The following is a 16,806-nucleotide window of genomic DNA, read 5'->3' as shown; positions in this document are numbered from 1 at the left end:
TTTCATACAAGTATAGGACTATACGGAGCGTCGTAACTGTTGCGGCGACGTCAATAACGTTGTCGTTGTTTTTTTGTTTTTTTACACTCAAGATTCAACTTTAACAGGGTATAGCTTGAAAGTAGCACGGTTGCTAAGGACTTTCTTTGCACCAATCGATTTCTCAGACATTTTAGAATCGTCTCATAAATTTAAAAAAAATCGATTGTCTAATATGATAGAAAATCTTGGAAATGTAACAATTCCTGTCGAATTTAACGATTTTCCCTATATATCCTTTGTAATTTTGGTGTATGATGCTGTTAACTTCAACAGCTCGTATCTCAAAAACGAAAACGGTTACCCCCTTTTTTTATTTTATTTTCAGATTTATTTTTACAAGCAAAATCTACATGTAAAATTTTTAAAAAATCCATTGTGTAGTTTAATTACGTACACTTCGCCTTAAGTGCACCGCTATCTAACAAATAGTAACGTAGCTTTCTCTCAGTGAGCTTGAGAACCTCACAAAGAGGCTCTATTCTTTTCGCCACACCTTTACTACCCATCTCGATAATATGCAAAGATGTTAAAAACTTTCTCAATTTATGATCAATATGAAGATCTCCTTTACAAACTAAGCTGCGTCTAACCACATCAGCTGAATATATTTGAAAGCACCTACAACTCTATTGTCGTCTTGTCCTTCTGCCATTATAACTCGTTTTGAGAGAAGAAAAAAAATGACTAACTTGCTCCTTACAAAAATATGGCTTTATATGTGTGTTATCCTTTAACTTAAACTCGTTAACTAGACGATTTTTTCGATACTGAATACCATACTATATACCATCAGAAGATAGACTATTAGTAATTCCTACTAACTGATATGGCTGTACTCTTTTCATGTTTGATTATCAAATTAGACAATGACAAATTGTGAATGAATTTGAGTAACAATTGATATCAATACTGCTTTGTTCCAAAATGAACTAAATTCAACAAAAATTGGACCCCGCAGGACAAAACCTGCTTAATGTCCACAATATTTCATGTTTTGAACTTTTGATTTTAATTGTATTTTCAGTGTTTAAAATACTGACATTTAACAGTAATTTTGATTTTTCACCACGAATTCGATTGTTTGCAGACACACGTTCGGAGTTTGATTTACAACGAATCAATACAACCAAACAAGTTTCTTTCTCTTTCTCTGAAAGATTTAGATTTACATAAACATTTAAGGGAAACAAATCTAGCAATACATTTGTAATTTTATTGATCACAATTTATTTATGAATATCACATTTTTTTATCAAACATTATGCACTCGGAAAAGTATAAAAGTTGTTAACGAAAAGGTACGTATTGGTTCTATGAAATATAATATAAAAATATTAAATGATATAAATAGTTCTTTATAATTTTCCAATTGCAGAAGCAAATACAAAAATGAAATATTAATTGTTTTAGGACACTTTTAAACATTTATCATAAATTCTACTTTTATATAACGAATATTTTAGTGTTGCATTATAATTGTGTACAATGAATTTGAAATCGTTAACAGGTTGTTATCATAAAAATTATAATTAGTATAACATTACAGACAGAATAATAAATAAATAAACAATAAAAACTCAACAAAACAAATAAATTAATTAACAAACAAATTCTTAATTGCCATTTATTCAAAAGTGCTTAGGAAACAAAAGTGGGAAAAAAATTCAAGCGAATGTTCGAGTACGCTAAATGATGAAAGCATTAACGTGCTTATAATAAATATATACAGTCATATAAACGAAAAATGTAAAGCTCTGTGTGTAAAACTTAATTCTAATTATTACATGAATAGACTACGATAATGATTCTGGAATTCAAGACAGTATAAAATAGCAATTTAATATTATGATTCAAGCAATTCACTGGATTGTCTTAATAAAAAATAAAAAAGTCTAGACACTTTTTTAACAAATGCAACACTATATCATATACAGGTAAAAATGTATCAAACATAAACTGTGTATTTAAAAGAAAAGAGGTTGAAGTGAACAAACCGCGACGCGGACCTAGACAAGAAGTTACCTAAATGCCACTGAGTGATAGAAAACTATGACAAGACAATATAGATGTACTTGTATTTACTGTATACGATTGGCTACTATTGATTTCAAATCATTGAATCATCAGTACCACTAGTCTTGACTTATACTATTTTTCATGAATTTGCTAAGCTATAAATCAAATACTAATAAATCAAAAATCTTCCCTAGGTAAAAGTGTCGTCAGATCGGTTTTACTCTTCTGCTAATTGTGTAATTTGTGTTATGCTACTGCAAATTTCCCTATTCAACTGCAAAAATAATACAATTGAAATTTAAATAAAGTTGAACGTAGATTAATCGACAGGATTGATTACATTTACCTAATTACGATCGTTTTGACTGGTTGATGAGGAACTGTAAAAGACGTTTAAAAGGACACATGAAGTTTGTATCCCTGTAGAAGCAATCATCTCCATATAGTATGCTTATATCTATTATTCGTGTAGTAATTTCTCTCATTTCTAAGTAATTGATGTTGTTTAGCTCAAAAGGTTTCTTTTTCTTAAAATTTCTTTTATCAGCAACATCTATTCTTAGATTCTTCAACATTGTGTTCATACCCATACAATTATCTAGTTTGCAATTTTTGTTTTGTTCATGGTGAATTTTATCATGGGTATTGCTAAACTCTACTATTGCTTCTTCCAATCGACCATACCTTTTCAAATCAGCATCAGATAGATTTTCAAAATTTTCTACAATTATATCGGTGTATGCAAACCAAACAAAAATACCATTTTCTTCCAATTTTTCTAGTTTCTGATCTTCAATATCAGACTTATTAAAATCGGTTCTCATTAAAGAAGATTTTATATTCTTCAGTGCGTCACTATCAAACAAATAGTAACGTCGTTTTCTTTGAGTGAGATTGAGAGCCTCACACAGAGGCTCTATTCCATTGACCGAGCATTTACCACCCATATCGATAATATGCAAAGATGTTAAAAACTTCCTTAATTCATGATCAATGTAAGGATCTCCTTTACAAACTGAACTTCGTCTTGCCTCATCTGTCAACAGGATATTTTTGAAAGCACCTAGAAATCTATTGTCGTCTGGTCCTTCCACCATTATTACTCGTTTTGAAAAAAAGATGGGAGTAACCTGCTCCCTCCAAAAGTATGGCTTTATGTCAACCTGATTTTCTTTACTTTTATGTACTGAATACCTTCTCTTTACTTCTTCAAGAGCATGTCCCAAAGTTACCACTTTAGACCCATTTTCACAAGCGTAGAAATAAAATATTTTCTCAAATGTCCAAGGGCAAATAAATCTTTCATTATGAGTGGTAAAAATAACAGTCTTTGCTTCATTTTTGTTGACATCATACAAGACTAAATCTCGTAAACAGTCAATCATGGACGGATGCATTCCCCTTCCTGGTTCGTCAATGAGTAGAGTAGTTGTTCTTCTATTAGATAAGGTAATAGACATGATCTTTGCTTCTAAGATACCTTCCGGAGCTTTGAGTATCGGGAAAGGTTTATCATCGTTGTTGCACGTTACAAGAACTTCTGTTTTATCTGTTTTATCTTTAAACTCAAATTTGTATGATTGGGGTTCTGTCAGCAATCTGAAGTATTGTGATTCACTACCGTCATCTGCACATTCCTTAGGGTCGTTTAAATGTGTTCTTATAACGTATGCCAGATTGCTTGCACTTTTGTATATGTCTTGATCTTTAGTAATGGGTATTTGGCGAGAAGATTGATTTGGACTTATGCCTCTGTTAGCAAAAATTGTTTCAAAATTTATTTTTTCGAACGCTTGATCAAATTTTTCAATAAGGTTATTATCACTTGAATGGGTTTTGCAGAATTCAATGAAGTAAGTTAAATCTATTTCGTCTTTGTTTTTGACATTCAAAAGTTGAGAGCATAGTTTATGAAGTTTATTATTGTCATCTGACAAAGTTTCTTCTTTAAATGATCCCCATCTACTGTCTATTTTGCGACTGATGGAACGAGTAATAATATTTCCATTATCACTCTTGTTAAGAACTATTTTGCGAATAACTGTATCACTGCCGTCTTTGTATGAAACAAAACATGATGTCAGCATGTCGTTATTTGCATTTTCGAACTTGCAAATAACATAAGATATATAGTCAGAATTGTGTCTTGCTGATACTGTATCATTCAACTCAGTTTGCATACACCTTCTTATTCCTTCGAAAACACAGCTTTTACCTGCATTATTTTCACCTATGAATATATAGACACCATTGTTTGGAAAATCTAACCTATGTTCTTGGCTGCCATTGAATTTTACAAAATTCCTGAACCGAATTTGTCGCAACATTCTTATTATGGTGATTAAAATATAAAAGGACACTAAATCTTTTGTACTCAAAACGCGTATCTGACGTACCTTATTTTAATCGTGGTATTTAAGATATGTAATTTATTCATACGGATGTTTATATTAAAATCATTAAATAGTTAACCATAACAATAAAAAAAAACTGTGTGCACGCACTGTTTTTTCACACCAATAATTTATTTCAATATTCACCAATGACCCTTAAAGAGTCTACTATTGAGCAAAATAATATACTTATATAATCTATATCTAAAAATTACAGCTTTATAGATGTACATGCAAATGCATGGACTAACAAACACCAAAGTGTTTGACTTCTTCAGACAATCAAATTGAATCAGAACGTAAGTATGATTCTCTACTGCTACTGAAACTATTTACTCATATATGTCTCGGCCTCCTGTTTGGTCTGTTATGCAAATTGTCTACTACATACACCTGTTTGCGTTTCACATTGTCCACTCTATTTTAGAAGCCTATGGGAAATCAGTAAATGAATTATATTACATATATTATTTTACAACATATCATGACAACTAAAATGAAAATACGAATAGTGTCTTCAATTAACAGTTGCTTGTTTCGGGATTCTAGAAAGTATGAAGACAGACCTATAAAGTGGCACACTAAGTTAATAAATATCATTTGGAAAAATAAACATAAAAGAGGACTGGGGATTATACCTATGGTCAGTGTTGGTCTTCTTCTGGCTGGCAGTAATACACCCAAAGTGGGGCTTCCGTTTTGGTTTTGAGTGATGTATAAATACGTAGCCACGTTTGATTAGAATGAGAACTTCAACTGCGTTGCCTGCTCTTTGCGTTGAGAAGCCTTGTAACAACTGTTTTGGGGGTTCATATGTGTGCTGTTGCAAGGCAAAATGTCTTTCTATTCCCTATATCCAATGAGGTTTTTTTTTAGTGGCATTCTAAATTTGCAGTCATCAATGCTGTTGAACCTTATCACAAGACCTGTTTTGTCTCCATTATAAAAAAATATTTTCGGCCTAAATATGCATGACATAGTGGCCCCTAGACGTTACAAATCTATCAATTCATGTAGAAGCGTCATTTAATATATTAAAAAAATATACTATTCCACTTGCAAATTTATTCTATCTTTAAAAAGATATCTGACGCATTCAGATGTGTGCATGTTTAACACAAACCATTTATCTTTCACATTTTTTTCCCGTCATAGTTGAAACATTGCAAAGTCGATTATATACCCTTTTCTCTAAATAATATTAATGCATCCTTGTACTTAATTAAAGGTATACTATATAGATCTTTTAATGCTGAAGAATTACCTAATTATATGTCAGGCACAACCTTTTCATAGTACTTGTATCGGAGACGAACGGACGCAAAAGAGAGATAATCTATATAATACAGCTTTTGAGTAACTACATTTGCGATATATGTATTTTGACCTTCCATATTTCAAGTATAATATTTTGTAATTTTTTAAGATTATTATTACACTTTTGAAGCGTAAGACTGCAAATGCAATTACAAACAGTCAATACGATATAACATTGCAAACGAACTATAAATAGCCTAATGGACCAAAAACAGCTTCAATGTGGATCTAAACAAAGCTTTTTATAGGACGATAAACTTGATAAATCCTTCATCTAACCCACATTTCGGTAATATATATTAGTAATCATACATGTCGTAACTAAAGATAAGTGTTAAATTGAACAAACCAAATATGACTGTGTCAGTAGATAAAGTTATACCAGTTTAATATTTTAATTATCACTATATAAATAATACATTGTGTGTAAACGATTTAGGGGTAACTGTTAGAAGACTGATGTTATCAATCACTAAATGTATTTTTATTTCAAATAAAATAAATATATAAACGATTTCGATTCTTTAAGGTATAAGGCAGTTTACGTTGTTCAGCAATTTTATCAATTTAGGACACTTCAAAACAAAGATATTCAAAAAATTAAAGATCAGACGTTTAATGTTGAATTTCTTTTTCTGAATAACCATTTCGATATTGAGATTCTGTTGGCAATTGTCTCATCGGATTCTGTTTCACGACATTATGTAAACTACACGAACCACGTGGAAGACTTGTTTTGATTTTGGTATATTCTCTGTGAGTATTACTTTATTGTTGAAATTACAAACCAAAACCGTTGGTATATGTATATGTGGCTTCTTGGTGCATAGTTGACTTTATATGAATTTGGCTATCCTCTTTCGGTTGCTTTTGGTCATATGTGATAGCGCCTAAAGCTTTGACGTATTTATACACCCCCTAACTGTCGAAAGTTTATGTTTGAGTGTTTCTGGTGAAGATAAATCACTTCAGAATCACGGTTTAGTGTTCTTTTGTTTTCCACGCAAACCTTTATAGTTTGCGGATACGTATGTTTATATGTCCACTCAATAGCATTGCTTTATTTTTGTGATTTTGCTTTTTTCAACATGATTTGAAATATTTAAAGTGGTATCAAAAGTGTGTTTTATTTAAAAAAAAAAACACTCTGATAGACACAATAACTGATATCAGTAGGAGCCTAAAGTACACGCAAAACGATAGTCTGCTTTCCTGTGGGAACCAATTGTATTTCATGAAGACGTCACACTAATATTGTATTCGTATGATTCAAAATTAATACATGTGTAGTTCGAGAAATTTTGATAGAAGCTAACTATTCGTTAAACGTTACTTACTTCGTTAAAGATAGTAATTATAGAATCTTACCATGTTTTGTTTGTGATTGAAATCTGGGTGTCATATTTTGATTCCAATTATCCTGAAATGAATTGAATCACATATACTAGCTGATTGATTTAGATAAAGACTTATCGTCATGACAGAAGACATTTTCATTCAAATTTTCCCATTGTGAACTTCGTGTGGGTTTTTATTAAACCGGATTTTCGCTTGCCATTAATAACACGACGGGTTTAAATAGAACAAGGACCACTTTCCTTTCTGGATTATCTGTATTCATTCTGGTTTTAGTGAGGTTTGGTCGAACTTCAGATTTATATGTATGGTTTCTGATACTCTTTTGGTCAAGAGGAATTGTATGAGAATGAATAATATATTACTGTGATGAATCATGCATTTGGCCCTTAATAGCTTGTTGTTCGGTGTGTGCCAAGGCTCCGTGTTGAAGGCCGTACATTGACCTATCATGGTTTACTTTTATAAATTGTTATTTGGATGGAGAGTTGTCTCATTGGCACTCACACCACATCTTCCTATATTTATTTTATCTAATGTCGTTTATTTTAATACAGATCAGTGTAGCATACTTATTGGAAAGAAACAGAATTACTTACCTATGATCCATGTACTTAAAATGTTTCCCAAGCTTTTTTTAACAGTCATCTCTTTCCCAAAAAAACTGAAAAATGACGAAAAAACAAATAACCAAAAATACCCGCAAGATAACAAACCGGCTGATTTTGTTTACATATAAGTGTGCAACATTTGCAGGTTAGTGTATATCAGTGAAATGAAAAAGATAGGCTGACCAAACGAGTGTGCAGTCATATATCATACATTGATAATTTGGATACTGTTTATCAATCTGTTTTATACGAACTAAATTATCGTTGAAAATATACACACAAATAATAATCCGGAACTTGCACTGCATGCGGACAAAGGGAAGACTACTGGATTCGAAGTAATTCAACACGCATTTTCTTAATAATGAAAAAAGTAAAATAACAAAAATACTGAACTCAGAGGAAAATCAAATTGGAGAGTCACTAATGACATAGCGATAGATGGCTTATGTATCACAGAAGGTCCTTCTTGCAGCCTAGTACACAAATGTCACTATTATTCATCGCTTAACCTTATGGCGTACAATACAACATATATTAGACCTTTTCAACAATTGTCTACATCTACAGTTGAGCACTGACTACGACATGTCATATGTGAGGGGTCGTCTCAAAAATAAAAATTGAAAATAATACTATACATCACTAAGAGATTTAATGCTTGAAATTTATTTGATTGACAATGATATAACTTTCCACCAGAGTAAAATGGAATGGATTTTTAAATTTAGAAGGAAAAAACAAAGATCAACTTACTGTTCGGTGAGAAAAAAAAACAGAAGAAAAACAAACAGATAAAAAAACAAAAAAAAAAACCAGCGATCTCTGATCGACTAAAAAGGAATCAAATGTGAAGGCGAAGCATAATTTCCACCGTGTGAAGGTCGTACACATTATCAACATTTTCAGGACTTGGTTCAGACGCACAAAACACTACTCTAAATAAATTTTTAAAAAATCGATAAAAAATAAAATCCCTTATGCATGGTCATAATCGAAATTTAAAAAGAATCATAAGTACGAACAAAAATTGAAAGATTATAAAACCGGCAAAGATTTGTCAAGGAAAAAAGAAACAGCGAAACAATTTCTGACCCGTTGACAACAACATAAAATATAGCAATGACAGTGTAACTTATAAACCAACGATAATTGATCAACACGGACCCAATTAAACTCTATTGCTAAGTAATTCTCGCTTCTCGCAAGAAACTCAGAGGTCATTTGCGAAAACTGGGGAATGGCTCTACAATAAAAAGGACAATGTCTGTTGTTTTTTCGGAACACGGGCAATTATATTGGATAACCAGTTCGTGATTAAACAAAAATAAGTCATCGGGCTCCCAACCCCTGCTTAGCACTATCCAAAAGGAATTTACAGGGACAAAGCTCTATAGTAACTAGTATGTTGAATTATAAATTCCATAAGCAGGTATGTACTGTTTAAATGTTGATACATCTCCCCTTATTCGAGTAGGAAATACACCAACTTTAACAAGGTACATTGTATCTTGATCTTTTCCTTTGACCCTTGACATGAATATGTTTTTACCCCTCCCAAAATTGAATATGTACATTGGGGAAGGTTTAGATCGTTTAAAAAGTCTCGACCGTGTTAATAAGTGTGGTAACAAACGGACAGACAGTCCAGTGATAATGTTTCAGAAATTCTCAGAAATCTCAGAATTTTTTTTAAAGATACACATTTATTCTTATTGGCATGCGGCATACTCATAAAGTTGAAGAGAAAACTGATCAGGATGCGGAATGGTTGCAGTAATTTTTTTAATCAATTCAACGTGAAATGTCGTGTAAATACATATAATAAGAATATTGTTTGATAAAGAAATATTTTTATTTACTTTTTAATTTTTAATCTTCTTAATGTTCTATCTCCATATGCAAAGGGAGATAACTCTAACTAAATCTTGAAACTTGGAATTGAGATAATTTTTCATAGATTGACTAAAAGTTTTGTATGGAAATAGCCATTTATAAAATAGATGAAAAAGTAAGATTTTAACAAACAAATATAAAAGGTTCATAAGTATATTGTTCCAACAATACATTGTATAGAAGTATAAACCAAACAAAAAATGGTATAAAATAACAAGATGTTTAAACCATACGTCAGTATGGTATCAAAAATAGGATGTTTAGACCATACGTCAGTATGGTGTCAAAAAGAGGTGCTTAAACCATACGTCAGTATGGTGTCAAAAAGAGGTGCTTAAACCATACGTCAGTATGGTGTCAAAAAGAGGTGCTTAAACCATACGTCAGTATGGTGTCAAAAAGAGGTGCTTAAACCATACGTCAGTATGGTGTCAAAAAGAGGTGCTTAAACCATACGTCAGTATGGTGTAAAAAAGAGGTGCTTACACCATACGTCAGTATGGTGTCAAAAGGTAATTTAAACCATAAGTCATTATGGTGTCAAAATAAGAAATTAAAACCATATGTTAGTATGGTGTCAAATGATGCTTTTAAACCATACGTCAGTATTGTGCTATAGAAAGGTAACCAGGTCATACGTCAGTATGGTATCAGAAATATGTAATAAGTATCAAGGAACAATGTAAATTAAACCATACGTCAGTATGGTGTCAAAATGAGGTACAAAGACCGTTAAAAATAAGGTATTTAGACCATACATCAGTATGGTATCAAAAATTGATTCAATTGTTAATATTATTTGTTATTACAATACAAAGAAAATAAAAAATTTAATAAAGTAAAATAATGACAAGCAATTGTAAAATTCTAATAATAAACAAAAAGTATATAAAGCAATCATCACACTATGTAACAACATATATAACATCAATGAAAGTCCCCATGGCACTGACAGCAAGGAGAGTGGTGGGGAGGTGGTGGCAAAAAGCTGACCAAAACAATAGAAGTTCATGTATTCCTTGCATCAGATATCATACACCAACATCGTGAGAAGTAATGACGTAGCAATATAGATAAGAATGGAATGTGCACTGTGACATCATAGACCGTGTGCAAAGATAATTAACTACCCAATAGAGTGAGATGACAAGTTCATAATAAACTCCAATTATAATAAATATAATTTTAATTTTATGACTTCACTTGTTCTTGATTTATTATAAATGGTTTTATCTAATACCAAATTAATGTCTCTAGTTCACCCATAAACTCTTTAACACAGAAATTATAATAATGCCTTGAGTTGCTGTCTCATAAGCATAAACCCAAATCTCAATTTCTAAAGGACAAATGTCTGAAGTTTGTAATAAACTGTAAGTGTGATGAGAAGTATATTAATATATATAAAGACTAAGTACTAAACTATTATTTATTCAAGAATCTAAAAGTATATGCATTTATTTACAATATGGCAACTGGGGACTTATACAACTGCAATTAAAAACCAATAATGTATAATGTTCTATCTCCATATGCAAAGGGAGATAACTCTAACTAAATCTTGAAACTTGGAATTGAGATGATTTTTCATAGATTGACTAAAAATTTTGTATCGAAATAGCCAAATACAGATGCTTGCAGCTGGAGCCCCAAGTATATCAATGATAATCAGAAGTTTTTGTCTTTGTACACTGTAGGTGTTATTAGTCGGTGTCGAGAGTTGTTGAAAAGGTCTATTAAGGATGTATTCTTCTGACGTTTCAGTGTAGTTGAAATCTCGCTCTGGAATTTTTTCTCAAAAATATATGATACAAGTAGAAAATATTACTGAATTTAAAATATGTTGTAATCAAACTTAACTCTGTGAAAAAAATGTGTATTGACAATGAGTAGTTTTTTAGTAATTCAGTTTAAAAATTTTATTACCAATCAAGTCAGTCTTTTTAGACAAATTTTTGAGAAAATGGGTGAGAGATACAAGAAATGATATACCAGAAACCTGTAAATCCTTTATCCCTTATTTCTTTTCAAACTTATATATGTATTTTTTTCAATCATCAGTTATAATGAGGTTGAAAAAAATATGCATTTTGTTCTTAAAGTACCGTTGTCCCTTTATTATGGGACCTCGTGTCATCATGAATGATAAGTTTTATTGTGTGATACAACTGCTTAAGGAATAACACGTGATGTGCAGTTAGCCTATCAGAATAACGTATTATAATGAAACATACATCTTATGTAATTATTATGTTAGAGAGTTATAAATAGTCTTCTTATAAAATCCTATATTTTTATCAATCAATAATGTATAGCAAAGCAACAGCTTGTATTGACTGAATTTCATGTGTTGAATTACAGTAGTTTTATAATCGTTCATTAAGCAATAAAGTTTGTTTCAGCATTTTTTTGAATAAAAAAGCATGACAGAATGAATTGTATTATGTAAGAGAGTTATAAAGAGTCTTCTTGTGAAATCGTGTATTTTTACCAATCAATATTTTTTAACATCGCATCATAACAACTCTTCAATATAGTGTTTTAAAATTAGATATTAATTGTATTTATTGAATTGTATGTATTGAATAACAATAGCTTTATAATCGTTTATGAAGGATGGTTGAACAACATTTTTTATTTTAAAGACAATGCTAAAATATTGATTTCAAAGGCAATGCTGTAACAGAGCGTAAATCTACTTAATAACGGTTCCATGCAATTGACTTCCTGTCACGCATGCACAAAACTATTAAACAACCGCAAGTACCATTGCGAAACAAGCAATCTCAATAAATTCTATCATTTTATATTGTCTAATGAGCATAGAAAGAAGGTATTTGATAAATTTGAACAATTTAAAATTCTGTATTCAATTAAGAAAATATGGCTTTAGCATACCCACTTCTTTGCCAATACTTTACAGTTTCTATCCGTATGATTAATAATTGATAATTGATAACGTGTTATATTCTTTTATTTGTCTTAATGTGATTGAGCTTTTGATTTTGCCATTTGATTAGGGACTCTCCGGTTTGTATATTCCTCGGAGTGACGTTATTTCAATATTCAAATAATGTTCATATGTAATATAGCAATAAAGAAGTTTGGTATGATTCCCCATGTACACAAATCCATCAAACGACAAACAACAAATATGTAAACAAGTGTAGGTCACCTTACGTACAGCCTCCAACAATTAGGACTAAAGGTTGCAGTCTTGTAATTGACTGGTCCATAGGCTTACATGCAAAACAGCTGATCTTTGAAAATAAAAAAAATAAAAATGCTATATAGAAAAAAAAATCATGTTCATATCATGTATGTACTAATGTGAAATAGTGATTTTAATCGGAAAAAGTGGGTCATGCCACGAAGAATAAAAATTTACGTAACCCTGAAGTTTTTTTCCTACTTTTTGTTTGCTGTTTTCCTAGGCCGCACCACTTTCAGTAAACATGATATCCTTCCACTTTCCTTGATTGGTATCCCAAAAAAGATAAAACATTTTTTTTATATCTGTATATATGTTTCAACTCAGCATACACCTATAATCAAACAGAAAAAATTTGAGTCAAGAACAAAATTCTGAAAAAATGGACTTTTTTGTTTCTCTCCATGTTTTGACATGCACCGGAAACTGGAGTTGTAATACAAGACTGGTACCTGTAACAATAATAACATGTCTTAAAAAAATAAATCATTTACTTAGTTTCATTCAGTTGCAATATTTGAGCATAAAAAATCCCATTAAAAGAATTGTTTAGCTGTATTAATAAATATAACCCAAATATTAAAGGAGTATGCTTTTCTGAAAAATGTCAAAATTTGGAAATCAGTCATACCCCTAAAATGATTAGTAAATCTTATTCTATTCCATCGTTATGAATATTTTCTTATTATTTTGATACTGTGAAGCTAGAATAGATTCTTATCTTTTATTTTTACTCTTTTCCTTCTCTTTGATTGAACCACATGCAATGATCCCCTCTCCCTTTTTTCTATGAAACCTACCCAAGTGGGTCTCTTGTTTAAGTCAAATTGAAAAACTACACAAAACTTTTTCATATTGAAGAATTAGTTGCAATACAACTATCTATAGACAAGAACGATCATACCTTTATCTTTTTTGACTATACAAGACTTTATAAATGCCTACATGTACTATATCATGGTTTTTAGACTGTACTTGACACTCCAATGCATAGAAAATTCAAGAAAAAACAAAATGAATACTCAAGTTGGTTTTTTTGGTAAGAATATTGATTACTTGTTACACCTAATCTCAAAAATCCTTGTAATGATAGGTTGTTTTAGAAAAATTCTACTTTTTAAACTTAACCCAAATATGGAATTTTAAATTAACCATTTAGTAAAAGAAGTCATAGACACTTGCAAAGTGGACATTTTGTGAAAATCTTTTCACCAGAGTTTATTTTATACATATTCTAATTAAATGTCAGCAATTGAGCCATACAAATAATAACCCTACAGAAAAAATATTACTTTCGTATGTAGCTGTCTCTGAAACTTTACACTGATTTTCACTAAAACTGTGCAACTAGAATCTTTATCACAAGAAGAAGATTTTATAGAGGAAAAAATCTTTCTATATTCTTTTTAATTGAAAATCATGTATGTTATACTACCAGAATCTCAATTTACCTCAAACTGATGTGCTTTATATCTATAAATACTTTTGAATGGTGTCATGTATAAAAAAAAGCACAATTATTACATAATTTCAGTTTTTTCAGTGTAACTTGATACCCCATGATTGTTTTTTCTTAAAACACCATGATGTTGTTTCATTTTGGGCACACAAAAGTTCACATGAGCTACTTCTTTGCAGTGAACATATGAAAACATTATCCTATGCAGGTTGCAGTCTTGTAATTGACTGCTCTATAGGCTAACATGCAAAACAGCTGAACTTTGAAAATAGAAAAATTAAAAATGCTAAATAGAACTTTCAAGTTCATATCATCTATGTACTAATGTTAAATTGTGATTTAATCGAGAAAAAAGTGGGTCATGCCACGAAGAATAAAAATTTACGTAATCCTGAAGTCACAACATTTTTTTCTACTTTCTGTTTGCTGTTTTTACTAGGCCGCACCACTTCCAGTAAACATGATATTCTTCCACTTTCCTTGATTGAAATCCCCAAAAAGATGCAACATATTTATATCTGTACATATTTTTCAATTTAGCATAAACCTATAATCAAACAGCAAAAAATTGAGTCCAGAAAAAAAAATCAGAAAAAATGGACTATTTTGTTTCACTGAATGTATTGACAAGCACCAAAAACTTGAGTTGTAATACAAGACGGGTACCTAAATGATGATAAAATAAGCAATTTTTGAATAATAGATACTGAGCTAAAAAGTCCAAGATATGAAGTAGACATCACCTCTTTAAACATTTTACGAACGAATAATTTCTACATTGTAACCATCCTATCTTTTTTCTTTTTATATAATCACAGAATAATCTTCATTACCAGGTTTGTAACTACACAGGTAACACGCATGTAGAGCAATGGCTGCTATGGCTTGATATTGGAGTCTCCGGCCGATACCCGGGCCAACATGGAAAATGCTATGAAATAATCTATGAATAATAACTTTTGAGTAATTACATCTGCGATATATGTATTTTGACCTTCCATATTTCAAGTGTAATATTTTGTGTTTTTTTTACTATTATTGCGTCTTTGATATTAAAAACTGCAAATGCAATTACAAACAGTCGATAAGATAAAACTTTTGCAAACGAACTATTAATAGCCTTATGTACCAACCAGCTTCAACGTAGATCTAACCAAAATATGTTTAGGGCGAAAAACTTTGATAATCCTTCATCTAACTAACATATCGGAAATATATAATCATACATGTCATTACTAAAGATAAGTGTTAAATTGAGGAAACGAAATATATTACTGACTGCGTCAAAGATAAAGTTGCAAACGTTTAATATTTTATGTATAGCTATATAAATAATGTACTGTAATGTAAAAGATACGGTTTTATCAATCATTCAAAAAGTAAAATCACAAAAATACTGAACTAGGAGGAAAATCAATATGGGAAGTCCATAATCACATGGCAAAATCAAATAACAAAACACATAAAAAACGAATGGACAAGAAATGTCATATTCCTGACTTGGTACATGCATTTTCAAATGTAGAATATGGTGGATTAAACCTGGTTTTATAGCGCTAACACTCTCACTTTGATGACAGTCTTATCCAATTCCGTTATATGCATTTTATTTGAAATAAAATAAACCTACATATACAATTTTGTTTATTCAGGGTATACGACAGTTTCTGCTGCAGAAATATGATTAGTTTAGGACATTTTTTTTGGATTCGAGCGTTACTGATGAGTCTTATGTAGACGAAACGCGCGTCTGGCATATATACAAAATTTTGACCTGATATCTATGATGAGTTTATTTATTCAGCACAAAAGTATAAATAAAGTTAAAGAGAAGACGTTCAAAATGTTGAATTTCTTTGTCTGACTTACAATTTCCGTATTTGCGATTGATTATGTTTTACAATTGTCTCATTTGAATCCGTTTCAAGCCCATATGTACACTATACACGAATCTCATGTAAGACTTGTTTATATTTGTTATATTGTTATATTCTCTGAGAGTTTGACTTTATTGTGGAAATTACAAACTAAAACCGTTTTCATAAGTAATTGTAACTCTATGCGTGGTAGAGTGGTATTTAGTATAATTGGGTTTTGTATGGTCTTAATACGAAACTGTATCTATATGACTTTAGATGATTGTCTTTATTCGTTTTATATATCACTTGGTCATATATACATGAAGCGCCTAAAGCATATAATACGTATTTAGACATCCCTAACTTTCGACAATTTATGGCTGCATTTCTTTCTAACAAAAATTTTGTAAACGTTTGTTGTTGTTTTCTAAACGCTATGAAAGTAGAAACAAACACAACGTTTAATAAGTCTTTACTGACCCTGTTTGAACTTTCAATAATGCATGCACATGTTGTTGGTAAACAGACTGTTTACAAACGTAGAGAAAATATATCGTTTAATCAAGGTCAAGTAAGAAACAAATGTAGCGTTTGAACTAACAAACGACGAACGGCATACTGTAGACGCATCTTTAGCGAGTGCATA

The 16,806-nt window shown here is 30.9% G+C and overlaps 1 protein-coding gene across 4 annotated transcripts in view; it reads right to left on the bottom strand.

The window, feature by feature from the left end:
- Positions 1 to 1,241: 1,241 nt before the first annotated feature.
- The window catches only part of LOC143082249 (uncharacterized), a 79,816-nt gene continuing 64,251 nt past the window's right edge, over positions 1,242 to 16,806 (bottom strand). For 2 of the 4 annotated variants that reach the window (XM_076257842.1, XM_076257843.1), the window contains one exon: positions 1,242 to 4,882. In XM_076257842.1, coding sequence (XP_076113957.1) covers positions 2,409 to 4,385 — 1,977 coding nt within the window. In that variant the 5' untranslated portion in view covers positions 4,386 to 4,882 and the 3' untranslated portion in view covers positions 1,242 to 2,408. Of the gene's footprint in view, positions 4,883 to 7,105; positions 7,189 to 7,723; positions 7,883 to 16,806 lie in introns of those variants that run through there. The other 2 variants (XM_076257844.1, XM_076257845.1) reach the window with 2 other exon arrangements.

The sequence above is a fragment of the Mytilus galloprovincialis genome, chromosome 7 (assembly GCF_965363235.1).
Source record: "Mytilus galloprovincialis chromosome 7, xbMytGall1.hap1.1, whole genome shotgun sequence".
Taxonomy (NCBI): Eukaryota; Metazoa; Mollusca; class Bivalvia; order Mytilida; family Mytilidae; genus Mytilus; species Mytilus galloprovincialis.
The sequence above is the reverse complement of the archived record's forward strand: the minus strand, read 5'-3'. Positions and strand labels throughout refer to the sequence as shown.